Source organism: Tiliqua scincoides, chromosome 1 (assembly GCF_035046505.1).
Source record: "Tiliqua scincoides isolate rTilSci1 chromosome 1, rTilSci1.hap2, whole genome shotgun sequence".
NCBI classification, from domain to species: domain Eukaryota; kingdom Metazoa; phylum Chordata; class Lepidosauria; order Squamata; family Scincidae; genus Tiliqua; species Tiliqua scincoides.
Window position 1 is genome coordinate 23288305 of NC_089821.1, and position 14924 is coordinate 23303228.

Consider the following 14924-nt stretch of genomic DNA (forward strand, 5'->3'; position numbering starts at 1 on the left):
GGAAGAGAGGATATATGCTCCAGTACCACATAAGTGAAAATGCGCAATCTAGAAATAACACTGGTCAACAAATTTTTACAAAGGTCATGCCCCCAAGATTAGTAATTTCTTGTCGATTTTGAAATGCTGAACATGAAATATGACAATGAAAATGCAAAATTGGCTGCAGTTTGTGAGAAATCCACAATAAAAAGTTCTACAGCGGTAAATGTCCACTTCTTTCCTACCCCCTCTGTACGCAATGTGGTTAGTTACTCCTAAACCAGAGCTAATTGACATATTTCAGGGTCAACTGCATGTTCAGCACATTGAAATTAGTAAAGATTAGCTATTTTCATTTCAGTGGCATAAGTGGGAGAGGCAGTAAGGCTCACAAAGTTACATGTTATTGCTCAAGGTCTTTTCCTTTAAAAGTTAAGTGAGTATCTCAATAATTGAGTGTACCAAGAAGGGGCACTTGGCACCTAACAGAATAAAATAGTAATTTTTTTAAAACTTTATCAGTAACCTAAGATGGCACTGTTTGGGGGAAGATTGTGTTGCTCATCCTCAGTAATGTCACAAGCATTAGTCAAGAGGAACTTGTGGCATTTGCACAAACATATTTCATACCATAACAGCAACTGCAAGGGAAGCTTTGGCTTGTGGTGGGAAGTAAGAATATATTGTCCCCCAAAAAGTAATATCCCTGGAAGGGAAATGCTTCCTTGAGGAAAGATGTCTGAATCCTCCACAATTAAGGGTAAAAAGAGACATAATCTTGAATATTTGCTGTTGACTCATTTCTTTCTTTCTTTTTAAAAAACCCTATAACACTTTTCTTTCTTTCATCAAATGCCAGATGTTCAATTTTACATTCAGTATTCTGTCCCCTGCTAACTCTCCAATCACAAATCAATCAGATCACTATCAGTAAAATTAACATTTAGCCACAGAAACTACTGAAATGCATATAACGTCATTTAGAAATGCATTGATCTTGGGGAGGCAAACTGGGGAGGTAAAAAGTGAAACTGGCAGGGGATACAGAAAAAGTCAGATTACACATGAGAATTCAGAAAAGTAGAGGTACACATAACAAGAGACCCAGACGATTATCCACTTAAGCAGGACTCTGTAAGTAGACATGCAACTAAGTGTCACATCTGTTTTGACACTAGTTATATCCAGAGCAGTCTCAGGTAACTTTACACCCATTTAGTAAAGCACCATGTTCTGTGGGATAAATCTCCAAAAGTGGATCACTAAAACATGGAATGCTGTGTGCCAGTTATCACTCCAGTAGCAGACTGCACAAAAAGCTTTGGTCTGGATGTATTCTTTGCCTCAAGACTACTGCAACCAATTATGGTACTACATGTGACATTCTTAAAGTACTATTCATAAACTGCTACCTGTACAATGGAAAACAACCTTCAGAGGTGGGTTTATTGGATGGAGCACACCACAACAAATACAACAGGATTTGTACTGGATTTTCTATTAGTTTCTACACCCAATTCAAATTGCAAATCCTTGACCAATAAAAACCACAAACCACTTGAACTCTACATATCTAAGAGATTCATTTGACTCATTTGTTCCCCTTGTTCATGCAAACACATAAACAGTAGGAACACCTCTACTGTTCATTTCTCTAAGAAGGAATTTCCTCTGCTTAGAAATTCCAAAACTGGGCTTTTAATTCAAAAATTTAAGAATTTTTGGTTTTGTCTGTTTTTAATTATTAAAGGAAGGTAAGTGTATGTGCGCGCGCGCTCACACACACACGTGTGAGAAACAGATAGGGGATGTCAGAAGGGATTTTTATTTTTGTTTAGACTGCAGAGTTTTCATCTCATGTATGACCTATTTTTAGTTATGTTCATATTTGTAATTTTGAAATACTGTGACTTGCCCCAAGCATAAGAGGGCAGAATAGAAATTCAAATTAATACATAAAATATTCCCTTTCATCCACAGTAAAAAAAAATATTAATGGATAGCATTAGTATTTCCTGTTCACTTTCAGACTGTGAAACACGGGCACATTCAAAGATACCTTCAAGAATATTAGGAATAATGAAAATTAAAGCATCTATCTGGTTATTCAGAAATGGTCAGTGATCTTGTATGTTTGACCAACAAACCCAACTGACTGATATATGCCAAATAAATGGCTTAAAGCAGCGTTTCTCAAACTGTGGGTCGGGACCCACTACGTGGGTCGCGAGCCAATTTCAGGTGCATCCCCATTCTTTTCAATATTTTATTTTTAATATGTTAGGTTTGATGCTACCATGGTATGTGACTGCATTTGGGGAAATGTTACAGACTTGTACTTTTAACAAGCTACTACATATATTATTTTAACAATACAGTAAATGGGACTTACTCCTGGGTAAGTGTGAGAAGGATTGCAGCCTAAGATTGTTAAAAATTTTCCTGCTTGATGATGTCACTTACCGTCATGACATCACTTTCGGGGGGTCCTAACAGATTCTGACAGAGAAAAAGTGGGTGCTGGTGCTAAATGTGTGAGAACCAATGGCTTAAAGTAAAATGTTCACAAATTGTGAATATATTTTAAAATTACAGAGTGTTCACTTCTAAGCATGGAACAGCATGTTATGATGCAAACAAAGGACACCATTTATAGGAGAGAGTCAGCAGGTGAGAGGAGGTGCTTAAGCCTTCTCGTGCCTATCAGTTCTATTCTGCAAATTGCCCTGTGACAGTTTCTTAGAACTCATTTTTCTCCAGCTGGATTCTGAGACCAAAAAGAAGATCAACATTGGGGGGGGGGGGGGAGACACGCTTACATGAAAACAAAACATTGCACAAGAGACCAAGTGACAAACTTTACTCTCTGCCTCTCTCTGTCATATACACATGGCCCTAAAACTGATTCTACAACATAAGCAGAACAAACATGAACACGAAGCAAAAGAAAAACAAAGATCAAGAGAAGCAAAATACATTAAAAGAAAAGAACAGTGACACACAATTCCATCTGTGTTTCCTCTACACCCAAATGTAATGCTATATTTCAAAAGGGAACAAAACTATTAATATGCTAATAACTGCATGAGAAAGACTCTCTTTGTGTCTTGGTATACTGATGAGCCTCCACTGTTAAGAAGAGACAAATTACAAACGATTGCAGGAGCAGCTATTAAAAATAACATACACATGCCAATTGTAATGTGCTCATCCACACAATGAGTCAATGTGAATATACCAGTTAAATGGAGAGTGACTAGCATTATACGACTAGCCAAGATACATTTTTATGCTATGTTCATAAAATCTGCCCAGAGCATTCCATCCAAGATGGTTAAGTGTTGCTGGAGGTGTTTCTGGAAATCTAACAGAGCTAAACTTGTGCCATCATCGTCGTCATCATCTGAATTGTACTTTTCCTCATCTATGACATCGTAAAGAAAAGCTTGAATGAGCAAATCCATTATATACGAGATACTCAAAAAGGAAAGCCCACTGTTTTGAAAACAATCCTGTCAGTTATCAGTCACTTCATCATTTTAATCAGCCCGTGTTCGGCAGTTTGTGACTTCTTGTCAGTACTTAGAGTCGCGATCTCATACACAGTTTTTAAAATACAGCCTTTACCTTTCTAAAGCTGAGATCCTTTAATTGCAAAAGGGAAATATTTGTATCCCTTCTCCTTGCCAGTGCAGGGAAGAGGAAACACATTTGCTGGTACACTTCCAGAAGCTTCATGCTCAAATATTCTTACTGAAGAGCTCTTTCCTACCTGACTGTGCATGAATTTCAGGTTAATTCCTTCCAGTGTGACTTGGAGAAGCCCTCCTTCACCTGTTTTCATATCCTGCACTGGAAATTCTCCACCCAGTTCAGGGCCTACAATGCACAAGCAAAACAAACAGGTATAATTCATCCAAATACAGAATGATCTGCATAGAAAGACAGCACTTGCTTTCAGTGGCATAGCTAATGATCGTGTAGTCCGGTGCCAAGCTCAAAATGTTGCCCCAGAAGTGATGTCACAACTGGAAGTGACATCATGCCTGGGCTTTTAAAAAAGTAAAAATTGGGAGGAAACCACCTCCTCCCCCCCAGCAGCTCACCACCCACTTGCTCTGCTGCCTCCCCCCAGTCAGTGGCACAGCTAAGGCATCTATCTGCTACCCGGGGTCAAAGAAGATTTTGTAGAGCCCCTGCATGATAAAATCAAATTTAATTAAGTAAATAAATAAAAAGTTATTAATTCCATGCTGTATCATAACAACATCTCATTGGCACTCAGAACAATCAGTCTCATAGGTCAGTTTGGAGTTGAGCAAATCTATTTTTTGTTCCATAAGGCAGTTGTGTTTTCATTTTCTGGTTAATTGGCCATAACTTTTCTTAGAAAACAGATATTCCAGTGCAGTTTATTTCATTGCATTCTGCATTAAATTACCTTTCCAATGATATATAACATGATGGTATTATTCATACATACCAAGATTTTCACAGTTTTGGCCACTAGTGTCAAGCTCAGCTTGTTGCCCCCCTAAAGCTTGATGCCCGGTGCAACTGCTACCATCTGCACCACCTTAGCTACACCACTGCTGGCTTTTTATATAATAATTCTAGCAAGAAATCTTCTTTCCTAAACAGAGCCATAGCAAATTGGTGGCTTCTACAGTATGGCTAATAAGAAGAGGTAAAGGGAAGATCACTCATTCAAAAGGGTCATAACATGGCCTGAATATTTGACAAGTTTCAAAAAGTTTCTTTCATTAAAGCTATTTTTCCAGACCTCAAGAGGTCATCAACTTTCAAAATATGGATCTTAAGAAATATTGAGAACTGAAAGTTCAAATGGAATCTAGCTGAACAGACTTCTGCAAGAGTCAGCAGTATAAGTAACATTGGAGGTCTTGACAAGTTTTGTACTTTGCGCCAGTTAAATTCTATCACATCATGATAGATAGATAGATAGATAGGAAGAAAATAACAAACAGCTCAGTTTTATGTACTTTAGTAGCAGACCTAAGTTAATGGGGCCAGATGCGGAAAACACCAGGCACTTTTACAGAGCCTGTTCAAGACTGCATGGCTTGCTTCTGTGCTTTTCATATACATTTTTAAGTTCAGGGGCACACAAGTGGCACCTGCAACAAAACATTACATCTCCCCACCCTTACACACATCCCTAGAGTACTATAAGCCTTAAAAAGCTCAAGATACCAATTCCCTCTCCCCCTTCACCATGTACTGCTCCTTTTCCCCCCAACTGATACCTTAAAAATTTATCAAAATATGAGGGGAGAGATTCAACCATGATTGGGGGGGGCACTTTGAGTCCTTTCAGGGAGAAAGGCGGGATAAAAATACTATGAATAAATAAAATAGACTTGTACATTGAAACCAACTAACACCTTTTAGAGACAGATTCAAACACGCTAGAAACCTTCTAAACTTCTTTTTAAAATTTTACAAGCAGCAGGCTGCAGGGGAATGTATAACTTTCCCCCACTATTCCTCCTACTCTGCTTATTCAACTAGTTACTAGCCCAACAAAGATCCTATAGGATTTGAAAGCTTGCAACTTGATACTTTGTTACTTTTTAGCTGGTCCTAATAAAAGGAATCACCTTGTATCAGAGTGTCAATTTTTAAAAACATTCTGTGGCTCTTGAGGACCACTGAGCTTACAAGGATCATGTCAGGTTGTTTGATTTTACTTTCCCTTATGGTTTTTCTTTTGATTAGCAAAGTCATTTACTTTGTGAACCTAGGGAGTCCTGTTTTGCTTCCAGTACAATAGGCACCCAACCAGCCAAGTTCACTATTTCTATATACCTAGTTCAACAGTACTGGTGTTTTGTGTGTGTGTGCATTTTTGTAACACTAATACTATTAACATTAAAGTTGTTAAGAGATAAAGAGCTGTTTTGTTTTTGTGAGGGACAAGGGACAAAGGGAAGTGTTCCTAAGCACTGCTGCGTCAGCAGTGGTTGAAAAGGAACTAGACATTCTTCCCACGCTTGAGACACACAGACATGTAAGGGCTCCCCACTCCACTGCAGAGGCAGAACACTTGACAAAGCTGTGGAAGCTTCCAAGGTTGGCTCAGCACATGCACAGAACCCTACTACATGTGACTGCACAGAGACCACGAAGAAGGACCAAACACTACCCACCAACCCATCCTTTGACATTATTTGAGCCTGTCCATGATCTCTAGGCCAACTTTTCCCATTATGCTTGTGTACATATTTAGAATCCAAACATCAAACTATTCCTTTTTGGAATGTACATACCCTGTGGTAAATAGCATTGTAGAGCCTGGTTACAGTTCTTACCTGGTTTTATGCTTTGCTGTCTTGCTGCTGCTCGCTCCATACTATCTTTTACACAATAGTATAATTCCCGGCACTACAGCAAGTGAAAGAAAATGTAAAAAAGAATTTCTGTAAATATAACATAGAAATTTGTAAGTAAAATATGAAGATAATGCATTTGAAAGATCAGGCGAAGAGAAAAACAAGGCATATATAAATAAATGTCCAGCTAGACATTTTTGTATCACAATACAAAAATATTGGGAAAATATTGGGAAAAAATAGGCAGTATTTAAGACAATAATCACAAAAGGGGAGAGAATGGGGAGGGGAGTAAAGGCTGTCAAGATGGTGGGGCCATGTGGGCTGGTGAAACTGGGCAAAGAATTCAGGAGTGTTGGGAAGATAAAATTATCCAATGCAGCTCATTTTGTTTGAAGGAAAGGAAGAAGGTAAAATATAGTACATTTTAATAGTTTCACCTGACAAAAATTTAAAAACTTGCTCTCCCAAATATCATCAAATAACGTTACCTACTTTATTTTAAAATAAGGTTTTGAAGAAAGGTGGGCTATAAATAGGTTGGGCAATACTGTCTTTTTTTCCAGTAGACATAAGGGGATGTTCCACTACAAACAAGAGATGTAGCTGGTTCTAACAGCTTCACACTCTACATCTAAATAAGTGAAAGTTAAACAATGCACAGATTCCAGGTTACAGACAACAAGGTCACAGAGTTTTAGGGTCAAACTAGATAACTTTAAATACGTACAGTAATTTGGACTCTAGATCTATACATTTGTTTTTTGTAAGTAGCAGGCAAGGGGTTTCTGACCCAAACTGAAACTGTGGCATGTGAGAAATGGGAACTTAACCCTTCAATTTGGAGTGGGATCTCCACAGCTGCTATTTGCTTCGAGAGGCAAACTGTTGTTGTTGTCAGTGGCAGTTCCCCTCTCCAGACAAGGAGCAGTCACAGGGACCCCTCATCCAGATCATGACTGGGGCAAATACTTAAATCCCCCCTTCCCTCATTCTGCAGACTCATTCTAGATTAACAGGGCCAAACAACATATTTAAAATTTATATCATAGACTCTTAGAAGGATCATAACTGCATCTGCATCTATTCCATCCTAAACCCATGATTATACAGTCTGCAGTTTGTTAGCAAATTGGTACCTACAGTTTATTCTTTGAAACTATGTTTAAAATTGGCAGCATGGACAAAGCATGATGTAACTTGACCAGGGCTAGCTGAAGTTAATAGGCTGCCTGAAACAGTCCATCACTCTGCTGTCCCCTCTCCAGTTTTGCCATCACCTCCTTACCTCGTTCCTTTTTCCAGGCAGTTGAATCAAAACAGGAAATGTGAAGCATACCAGGTTCACTCCCATAGTGCTCTACATTTCCTCCTCTGTTTAAAAAGCTGGCATGGAAGAAAGAGCTGTCTTGCTCCTTCCTCCACCAGGTTCTTTTAAAGTCCCTGGTGGAGGAAAGTGAGGAATACAGATTGTTGTACTCTGAGGATCAGAACACAGTGATCTCACCCCTTCCTCCACACAGACTCTTCACACAAAGAAGGCAATGCAGGGTGCACTGGCATGCTCTGTATGCCCTGCTTTGATTAAAGAGTAACATGGAGGAAGGGGCTGATAAGGCGGTCAGCATTGTCCATAGCAGTGGAATGTGTATGGGGGAGGTAGCAGACATCTTTTGCCACCATTCTGCTCAGGCCCCAATCCACTACCCAATGCAATAGCCAGGAACCTGACTCATGGAAACACAACATCCCTACATTGCTGGCTAGCTTCTCACTAACACAGAACCAATGCCCTGGAGAGATTCTAAAGAAGGCAAAATCTTAAATAAGCCTGTAAAATGCTGAACTTTTGCTTCTATTCCCCATGGTAGAAAATGAGGAAAAATATACCTTTTTGGTGTAAAACTTATTCAACTGTGTCTCCTGGCCATTCCTCCTCCAGAGACAAAGCACTTTAGTTTTGGGACAGTATGTCATGTTGATGAGTTTTTCATACCACCAGCGTTCATACACTGTGCCAATGTTGCTCCTCAGCACAATACAATCATCGCATACCTGGAAAGAAAAAGATTATTATGTAAAGAATCATCATACAATTCAAGTCAGCACAGTAGTTTTGTTAACTTTTAATCTGGTCTCAACCTCCATGAAGAAAATGTCTCCTGTTGTATCTGTCCCAGCATGTACAACGAATGTTTGCTTCTTGATGTGTCTGCTGCCACTGGGTCGGATTGGGAGCTCCCTACCAGCCTAAAGAGGAGGGGAAAATTCCAGTTAAGATCCTTCCACTTTAATCTTTATGATAGCTTTTAGCAAGTCAGATTGCATCAATGCCTGTCAATTATCCTTTACAAGATTGGATAAAAACACTCAAAACTTAGCAATTTTAATAAAATTCTTCACTCAAACTTCTAAAAATCAAAGGAAAATGATTTTTACTTCTCATATTACCTAAACAGAAATCACAATATACAGAGCTGCTACATATAACTCTACATATGCTTAACTTCCTCCCATGACAACCAACAGGACCTGAAAGTGCAACCATCTCAGCTACATGTCTGATGGAGTACATGCACAAAATCTCAAAAGCGATGACAACTCAGTCTACTCAAGCTGTTTTGGATTTTTCAGCAGTGCTGTTCAAGGATCACAGACAATCTGCAGAGCCGTCAGTTTTGTTTCCATGCAGAGTAAATTAGTCCTCCATCTTTTTGCATAGTCTGCTGACCCTTCACAAATGCAAAATGAAAACTATAATACTCATTTTTTTTTAATCATCAGTGAGGAGATAGCCCTCCTACTATGGAGAAACAATAAGCAGTGGGGAAGGTAAATTGAGAAAAACTAGCAACCAAGAATTGCTATACTAGGTAGAATATTTCCTAAGGGAACAGGGGAAGGACCATTAAAGAAAGCAGCTGGGAAAGAGCAAGGACAGTCAGAACCTGATCAGGTCAGGAGCAGCTGCAACAAAAGACAGGGTTGACTTAAAACAGGAGGGTGTGTGTACAAGAGAAATTTGTCTCATAGCTGTGAACTTGTACCTTCTATTTGTAATATTTTAATCTTCTACAAACTGTGTTAAATACACCATAAAAGACGGATGCAACAACTATCTGCAGCCCTTCCAGAAATCACACATTTTCAAGCTCTGACAATGACCAAAGTAAAAGTAAAAGCTAAGGACAAATTATTTTGTTTACTACCTCTCCTTCAAAGAGCAAACATAGATATGCTGAGGTTGCTGAGCAAAAGAACTTACTAAATTGGCAAGTTTGTCAAGTTCATCATTTAATTCTTGACTATGCACCAGACCAATGTGTGATTTCCCCATCAATCGGCGCACTTTCTTCCTAATATCATTCTTGTTTACCTAAACAGTAAAATACAGTGTTACTGACATCCTTCTAGCTACAGACATAAGCAATCGCATGTAATTACCTGCATCTAGGTATAGCAGCAGAAACTGATTTGTGCCATTAGGTGTGTTCCAAAGCGCATAAACTGCCATATATACAAATGTAGATTAGCTGACTGTGCACTGTTGAATAAAATAGCTGGGAAAGTGGAAGAGCTCAGATATACCCAAGTAAGAACATTAATATCAAATACAGACGAGCCCTGGTATTCATAAGGGTTCTGTTCCGGACTCCCACCCAGTCCTGGAGATCTGTGGATGCCAATGCCCCCTCACATGGATTAGCATGATTTTAAGACTGTTGAAATTTTTCCTTAAAAAATGTCACTATAAGCCAAGCAGCTCATAGTGACCTTCAAACTACATCCTGGCAGCCTGCTTGCTTAAAAAAAAACTACACATATGTAAATATGTGGAAACAGGAAACAGTTAAGAATTTCAACAGGGGCCAGTCTTAAAATCGTACTAATGGGCACTGGGGGGCATGGTGACCCCCTATCTTCAGGTAACTGAAACCACAGATATGGGATCTGTACAAATGGGGACCTCTGTATACCTTTATGACATTTTGCTATTTGGGACATTACATCTATGGAAATGCTCTTGAATAATAAGGGCTGGCAACTGGTGGCTCAGGTACTCAACATAAACTGTCCACCTCCCCATTTTTCTCCTTCCACAGTATATCTTGAAATAATTCTGGGGAAAGAAAAGGTGAAAACATGACTGAGGTACACTCACTCCTTATTAGTCTACTTTCAAGGGAAATTTGGGAGGCAAAATAGCTAAAATAATGAGAAAGGAAGATCTCTCTCTCTCTCTCTCTCTCTCTCTCTCTCTCTCTCTCTTTCGGCTGGTCTGCCATCCCTGACTACAGGTCCTGCCTTGTTATCCACTGGGGTTCCGTTCCAGAACTCTTAGTGGATAAAAAAATCCATGGCTAAAAAAAACAGTGGAAAAATAGATTTAAAGACCCACTTCCAGGTTTCTTGCCCCTCCATTGCTCCTAATGGAATAAGGTGGTGCCTTGACATCCACAGGGGTTTGATTCTGGGACTCCCTGCTGAGTGGCCATTCATGTTGAGTCAAATCCGTGTATTTAAAAAATCTGTACCTGTACCTTCCTTTAATTCACCTGAGAGGGAAAGGAGATGTCTAAAGCACTTGAGTGAAAAGGCGACCTCCTCTTGCTTATACGCTTCAGTCTCACCCACCCATACCAGTTTCAAGTAGAATGAAGAGAAGAGTCTCCTAGATATGGTGATATATATTAAGAAACTGGAAGCTTGACCATACCCTATTTCAAGTGGCCCACTGGTTGTGCAAGTTACTGACCAGTATGCATGTGTTCTGAAAATACTTTTTTTCCCCTTCAAGAAAACGCAAAATGGACTTATAACAACACCTATCAAAAGTTCCATGAAAATGTGCAAATCGAGTTTCAAATATAAGTGGCACCTTTATCATAAGCATGTAGACTATCATATTGTGAAGCAATGTAGCCAATAAGCGGTCTTCGTCATCCTCTAAACGCTTCCGGTCATGATCTCCTAGAGAAAAATATCTGCAGGAAGAAGCAGACATGAAATCAAGCTGAGAATGGACTTTCATCCAACTCACTGCAATGAGAGGGAGCAGATTACTACCTTTTTCTCAATTTGTTATTTTTCTCCCAATTGCCTTAAATCTCTCCACAGATTTGGAGAGTTAAATCTTGCCTATGCTTGTCATAGCAAGAATGTCATATATTGTAAGACCTGCATTAAAAGACAATCAAGCAAAGGTGCAGAAGATTGTATCATTAGAGAAAAGCTTTGCATACAGCGAATAGAGAGCATTAAGAACTATACCTATAAAACAAGCTATTCAGCACAGAATTGCATCCTAAATTCCTAACGTTTAGGAAGTTGAAATAGTGGACAGAGAAACTGCTGAAAAATTAATTTACCTGTCAATCATCTCTTGAGGCCCTTGGTCCATTCCCATTCCTTCTCTTTCTAACATCACAGCATCCAGAAAAGCATCTTCCCAGAACTGCATCTGGTCCCACAGAGTTGAGCGCTCTTTACCTGAATAGCATTGAGCATATTAGTCTAGAATTTCCATTTCTTTTATAAGACAGAACAGGATCAACTATTTTTCTCCCCCAATCTGTGAGGAAGCTACAAGTAAATCAAGATCCACAGCAAAACCACAATTTTGATAAAACACAAATAAGAGCAAAACAAACCAGGAGAAACAAGGATATCTGTTTCTCTGCATGAGAAACATGTATGTATCCTACTGCTTCTGGTCCCATCTCAGAAGCTACAGCTAATTCTCCTACAGCAGTGCAGAAACTTTCATTCTGTGCACTTGCTTTCTTCTGTCAGTATTTTCCAAATGAAGATGATGCATAATGCAGGAAAAAACAGGCCTGAGAGTACAGAAACACATGCAAGAAGTTCTTTTTAACACACACACAGGAAAGCAGGAAGACATTATTACTCAGAGAGAAGGTTTCCATGGCAGCATCCTCTAACTGGTCCCAGACAGATCCTTTATCTCTCCCTTTACAATTCCAAGCAAGCAGCAACATGGCAGCAAAGAAGAGAAATGAAAAATATGACAGACTGAGCAACTTCTCTGGAGTAATGAGACTTGAGTGAAAAAAATTGAGAAACATGTTACATTTTCTGGTGTAGTAAATAAGAGGCTTTCCCTCTTGAAACACTGTGCATACTTTGACCTTTATATTGTGTCAAGATACAATGTCTCTTCTCAAGATATCAGTTTTAAATACACATGTCAAGATTTAGAACCATGTTTCTTTGAACTACTCAATTCCTAAACATTTAATTTGAAAAATTACCCAATCCTCAGCTAATCTATCTGGTTGGCCTCAGACAAAAAGTGATCAGGGCAGTGAAACCATTAAGGGTTGATATTTGAGATGTATAGTTATAGTTCATTTGAAAGCTCTGACATACTGCAGGCAAGTGACAAGACTCACCACTTTCTATAAATGATTTTCAAGAGTATCATGAGTTCTGATCTCTCAATTGTCTACAATGTGTCAGAGAATTCAGTCATCTCACACACACACAAAGTTCATTCCATGCTTCTAGCTCAATAATTGACTCAATGCTATTTGTTTCAAAAAATACTACAGCCAAGATCAAACATGAGTGCTATTTGGCTGAAACGTCTATTATTTTGAACAAATTAACCCTGGCCTCTGAGCGGCCCGCTTGGAGGCAGGCTGTGCAGCATGGCCTTTCCCAGTTTGAAGAGACACTTGGCCAACAGTCTGAGGCTAAGAGGCAAAGAAGGAAGGCCCATAGCCAGGGAAACAGACCAGGGACAGACTGCACTTGCTCCCAGTGTGGAAGGGATTTTCACTCCCTAATTGGCCTTTTCAGCCACACTAGACGCTGTTCCAGAACCACCTTTCAGAGCGCGATACCATAGTCTTTCGAGGCTGAAGGTTGCCAACAACAACACTCCAAACAGGATAAATTCTTCCATTCCCAAAGTTTCAAAAAGAAATTAATTCTTACCAAGCAGGCCCTCATAGAGATAAACTCGTTGACTTGCATCTTCTGGAGCTCTCCCAGGACTGCTGCATTTGTTATCTTTGATTGTCTGCTTCAAACTATGAGATTTACCCTTAAAAATTAAGAAAACACAGTCAGAAAGGTCAGTTTAATCAGGCATACTGCTCTTTCCTATCAAGGTTATTCTGAAAACAAAATAGTAATGACTTTGACCAGAGAAATACATATTAAATAATGGTGAAAAGCAAACATTAGAAGAACTTCAGGCACTTCTCTGCTTCAAATCAAGTAAAGATATACTACCTCCTTAACAATGTACAAATGTCTTTAAGGGGTTTCTATCATTTTGGACCAATTCAGATTTTACATGATAAGCACACTTGCCATACAGCCACTGTAGTTTGTGGTGCTCAACACTGTAAAGTATGAGGAGCAGACATACATCAACATACACTTAGGTACACAGGCCAACTAGCCAAATTTGATTCACTATTACTGTATTTGTTCCCCAGTGATGCACCCTTGTCAACAAAAGCCCATTGCACAGCACAATAGATATACTACACTATTAATCAGAACAACAGAACTCCCAGGTAAATCAAACATATTCTTACAAAAATGGTACTAGTAGCTGAATTTGTCTCAATTTCACTGTCAGAAACAGTGCCTCGTGATCCTGTCAAGTTTCCACCACTGTCTCCACCAACGCCATCACCAGCATTGCTGCTCAAATCACTGTCTGCTCCTAATGTCTCTCCAGAGCTGTTACTCACCTGAAGAAAGGGGGGGGGGAAAGTTTAGATGTCCCATGTTAAAATATATACACCACTTTTCAACAAAAAAAATAATTCAAAAAGCTGATTTTGTAACTAAACAAATAAACATTAGCAAATATTGTAAAGACAAAGATGTACTCAGAGTGTCACTTGAAAGCTGATTAGATTTTTAAAACTCCAAAATCCAAACCAAAAGTAAACTGCGAGGTCATGTCTGTCCTGAACCACACTACAAAAGAGATTCACACCAGGAAATCCTACAGTGCTCGCAGACTGAAGAGGAAAGGGGTTTCATTTAAAGAAACATTAACAACACTTTTTCCAAAAAGCTACAATAATTAAAAATAAAAGGCTAAGCTCCATCTCTTCAGTTAAAGTGTTAATAGGCACGGTCACTTTTACCTGAATGGGTGAAAACAAAATGCAAGCAAATCAGCTAAAGCAGGGGTCTCTAAACTTTTCGGCCAAAGGGCGGCATCAAATATCTGGTACAGTGTGGAGGGCCAGAAAATAAATTACATAATAAAATTTAAATAAATACACTAGAGATGGAACTTGAATGAATAAATGAATGGGTTCAAATGCCCAGGATTTCTCCAAGCACCAACACAGCCTAAGAAATAAAGCACACACTTAAATAGACCCCCATTCCCCCACCCCACAAGAACAACTCTGGTTGTGTTTGGTCAACTGGGCCAGAGTCTCTCAGGGCATCAGAGACTGGCCGCAGGCCAGACAGAGGCTGCTTGCGGGCTGCATCTGGCCCCTGGGCTGGGGTTTGGAGACCCCTGAGCTAAAGCAAATGCACTATTAATGCTCAAGAATGTGATTTTAGAAATTTGTGACACTCCACACT

General features: G+C 39.3%; 1 protein-coding gene across 21 annotated transcripts in view; it reads right to left on the bottom strand.

The window, feature by feature from the left end:
- Positions 1-14924, bottom strand: part of MADD (MAP kinase activating death domain) — a 92106-nt gene that overhangs the window by 12292 nt on the left and 64890 nt on the right. For 15 of the 21 annotated variants that reach the window (XM_066633540.1, XM_066633380.1, XM_066633504.1 and 12 more), the window contains 10 exons: positions 13907-14065; positions 13296-13404; positions 12244-12306; positions 11705-11825; positions 11215-11320; positions 9601-9711; positions 8478-8585; positions 8226-8390; positions 6315-6387; positions 3755-3861 (listed from right to left, as the gene is read on the bottom strand). In XM_066633540.1, the coding sequence (XP_066489637.1) occupies positions 3755-3861; positions 6315-6387; positions 8226-8390; positions 8478-8585; positions 9601-9711; positions 11215-11320; positions 11705-11825; positions 12244-12306; positions 13296-13404; positions 13907-14065 (1122 nt within the window). The remainder of the gene's footprint in view (positions 1-3754; positions 3862-6314; positions 6388-8225; positions 8391-8477; positions 8586-9600; positions 9712-11214; positions 11321-11704; positions 11826-12243; positions 12307-13295; positions 13405-13906; positions 14066-14924) is intronic. The other 6 variants (XM_066633532.1, XM_066633513.1, XM_066633479.1 and 3 more) reach the window with 1 other exon arrangement.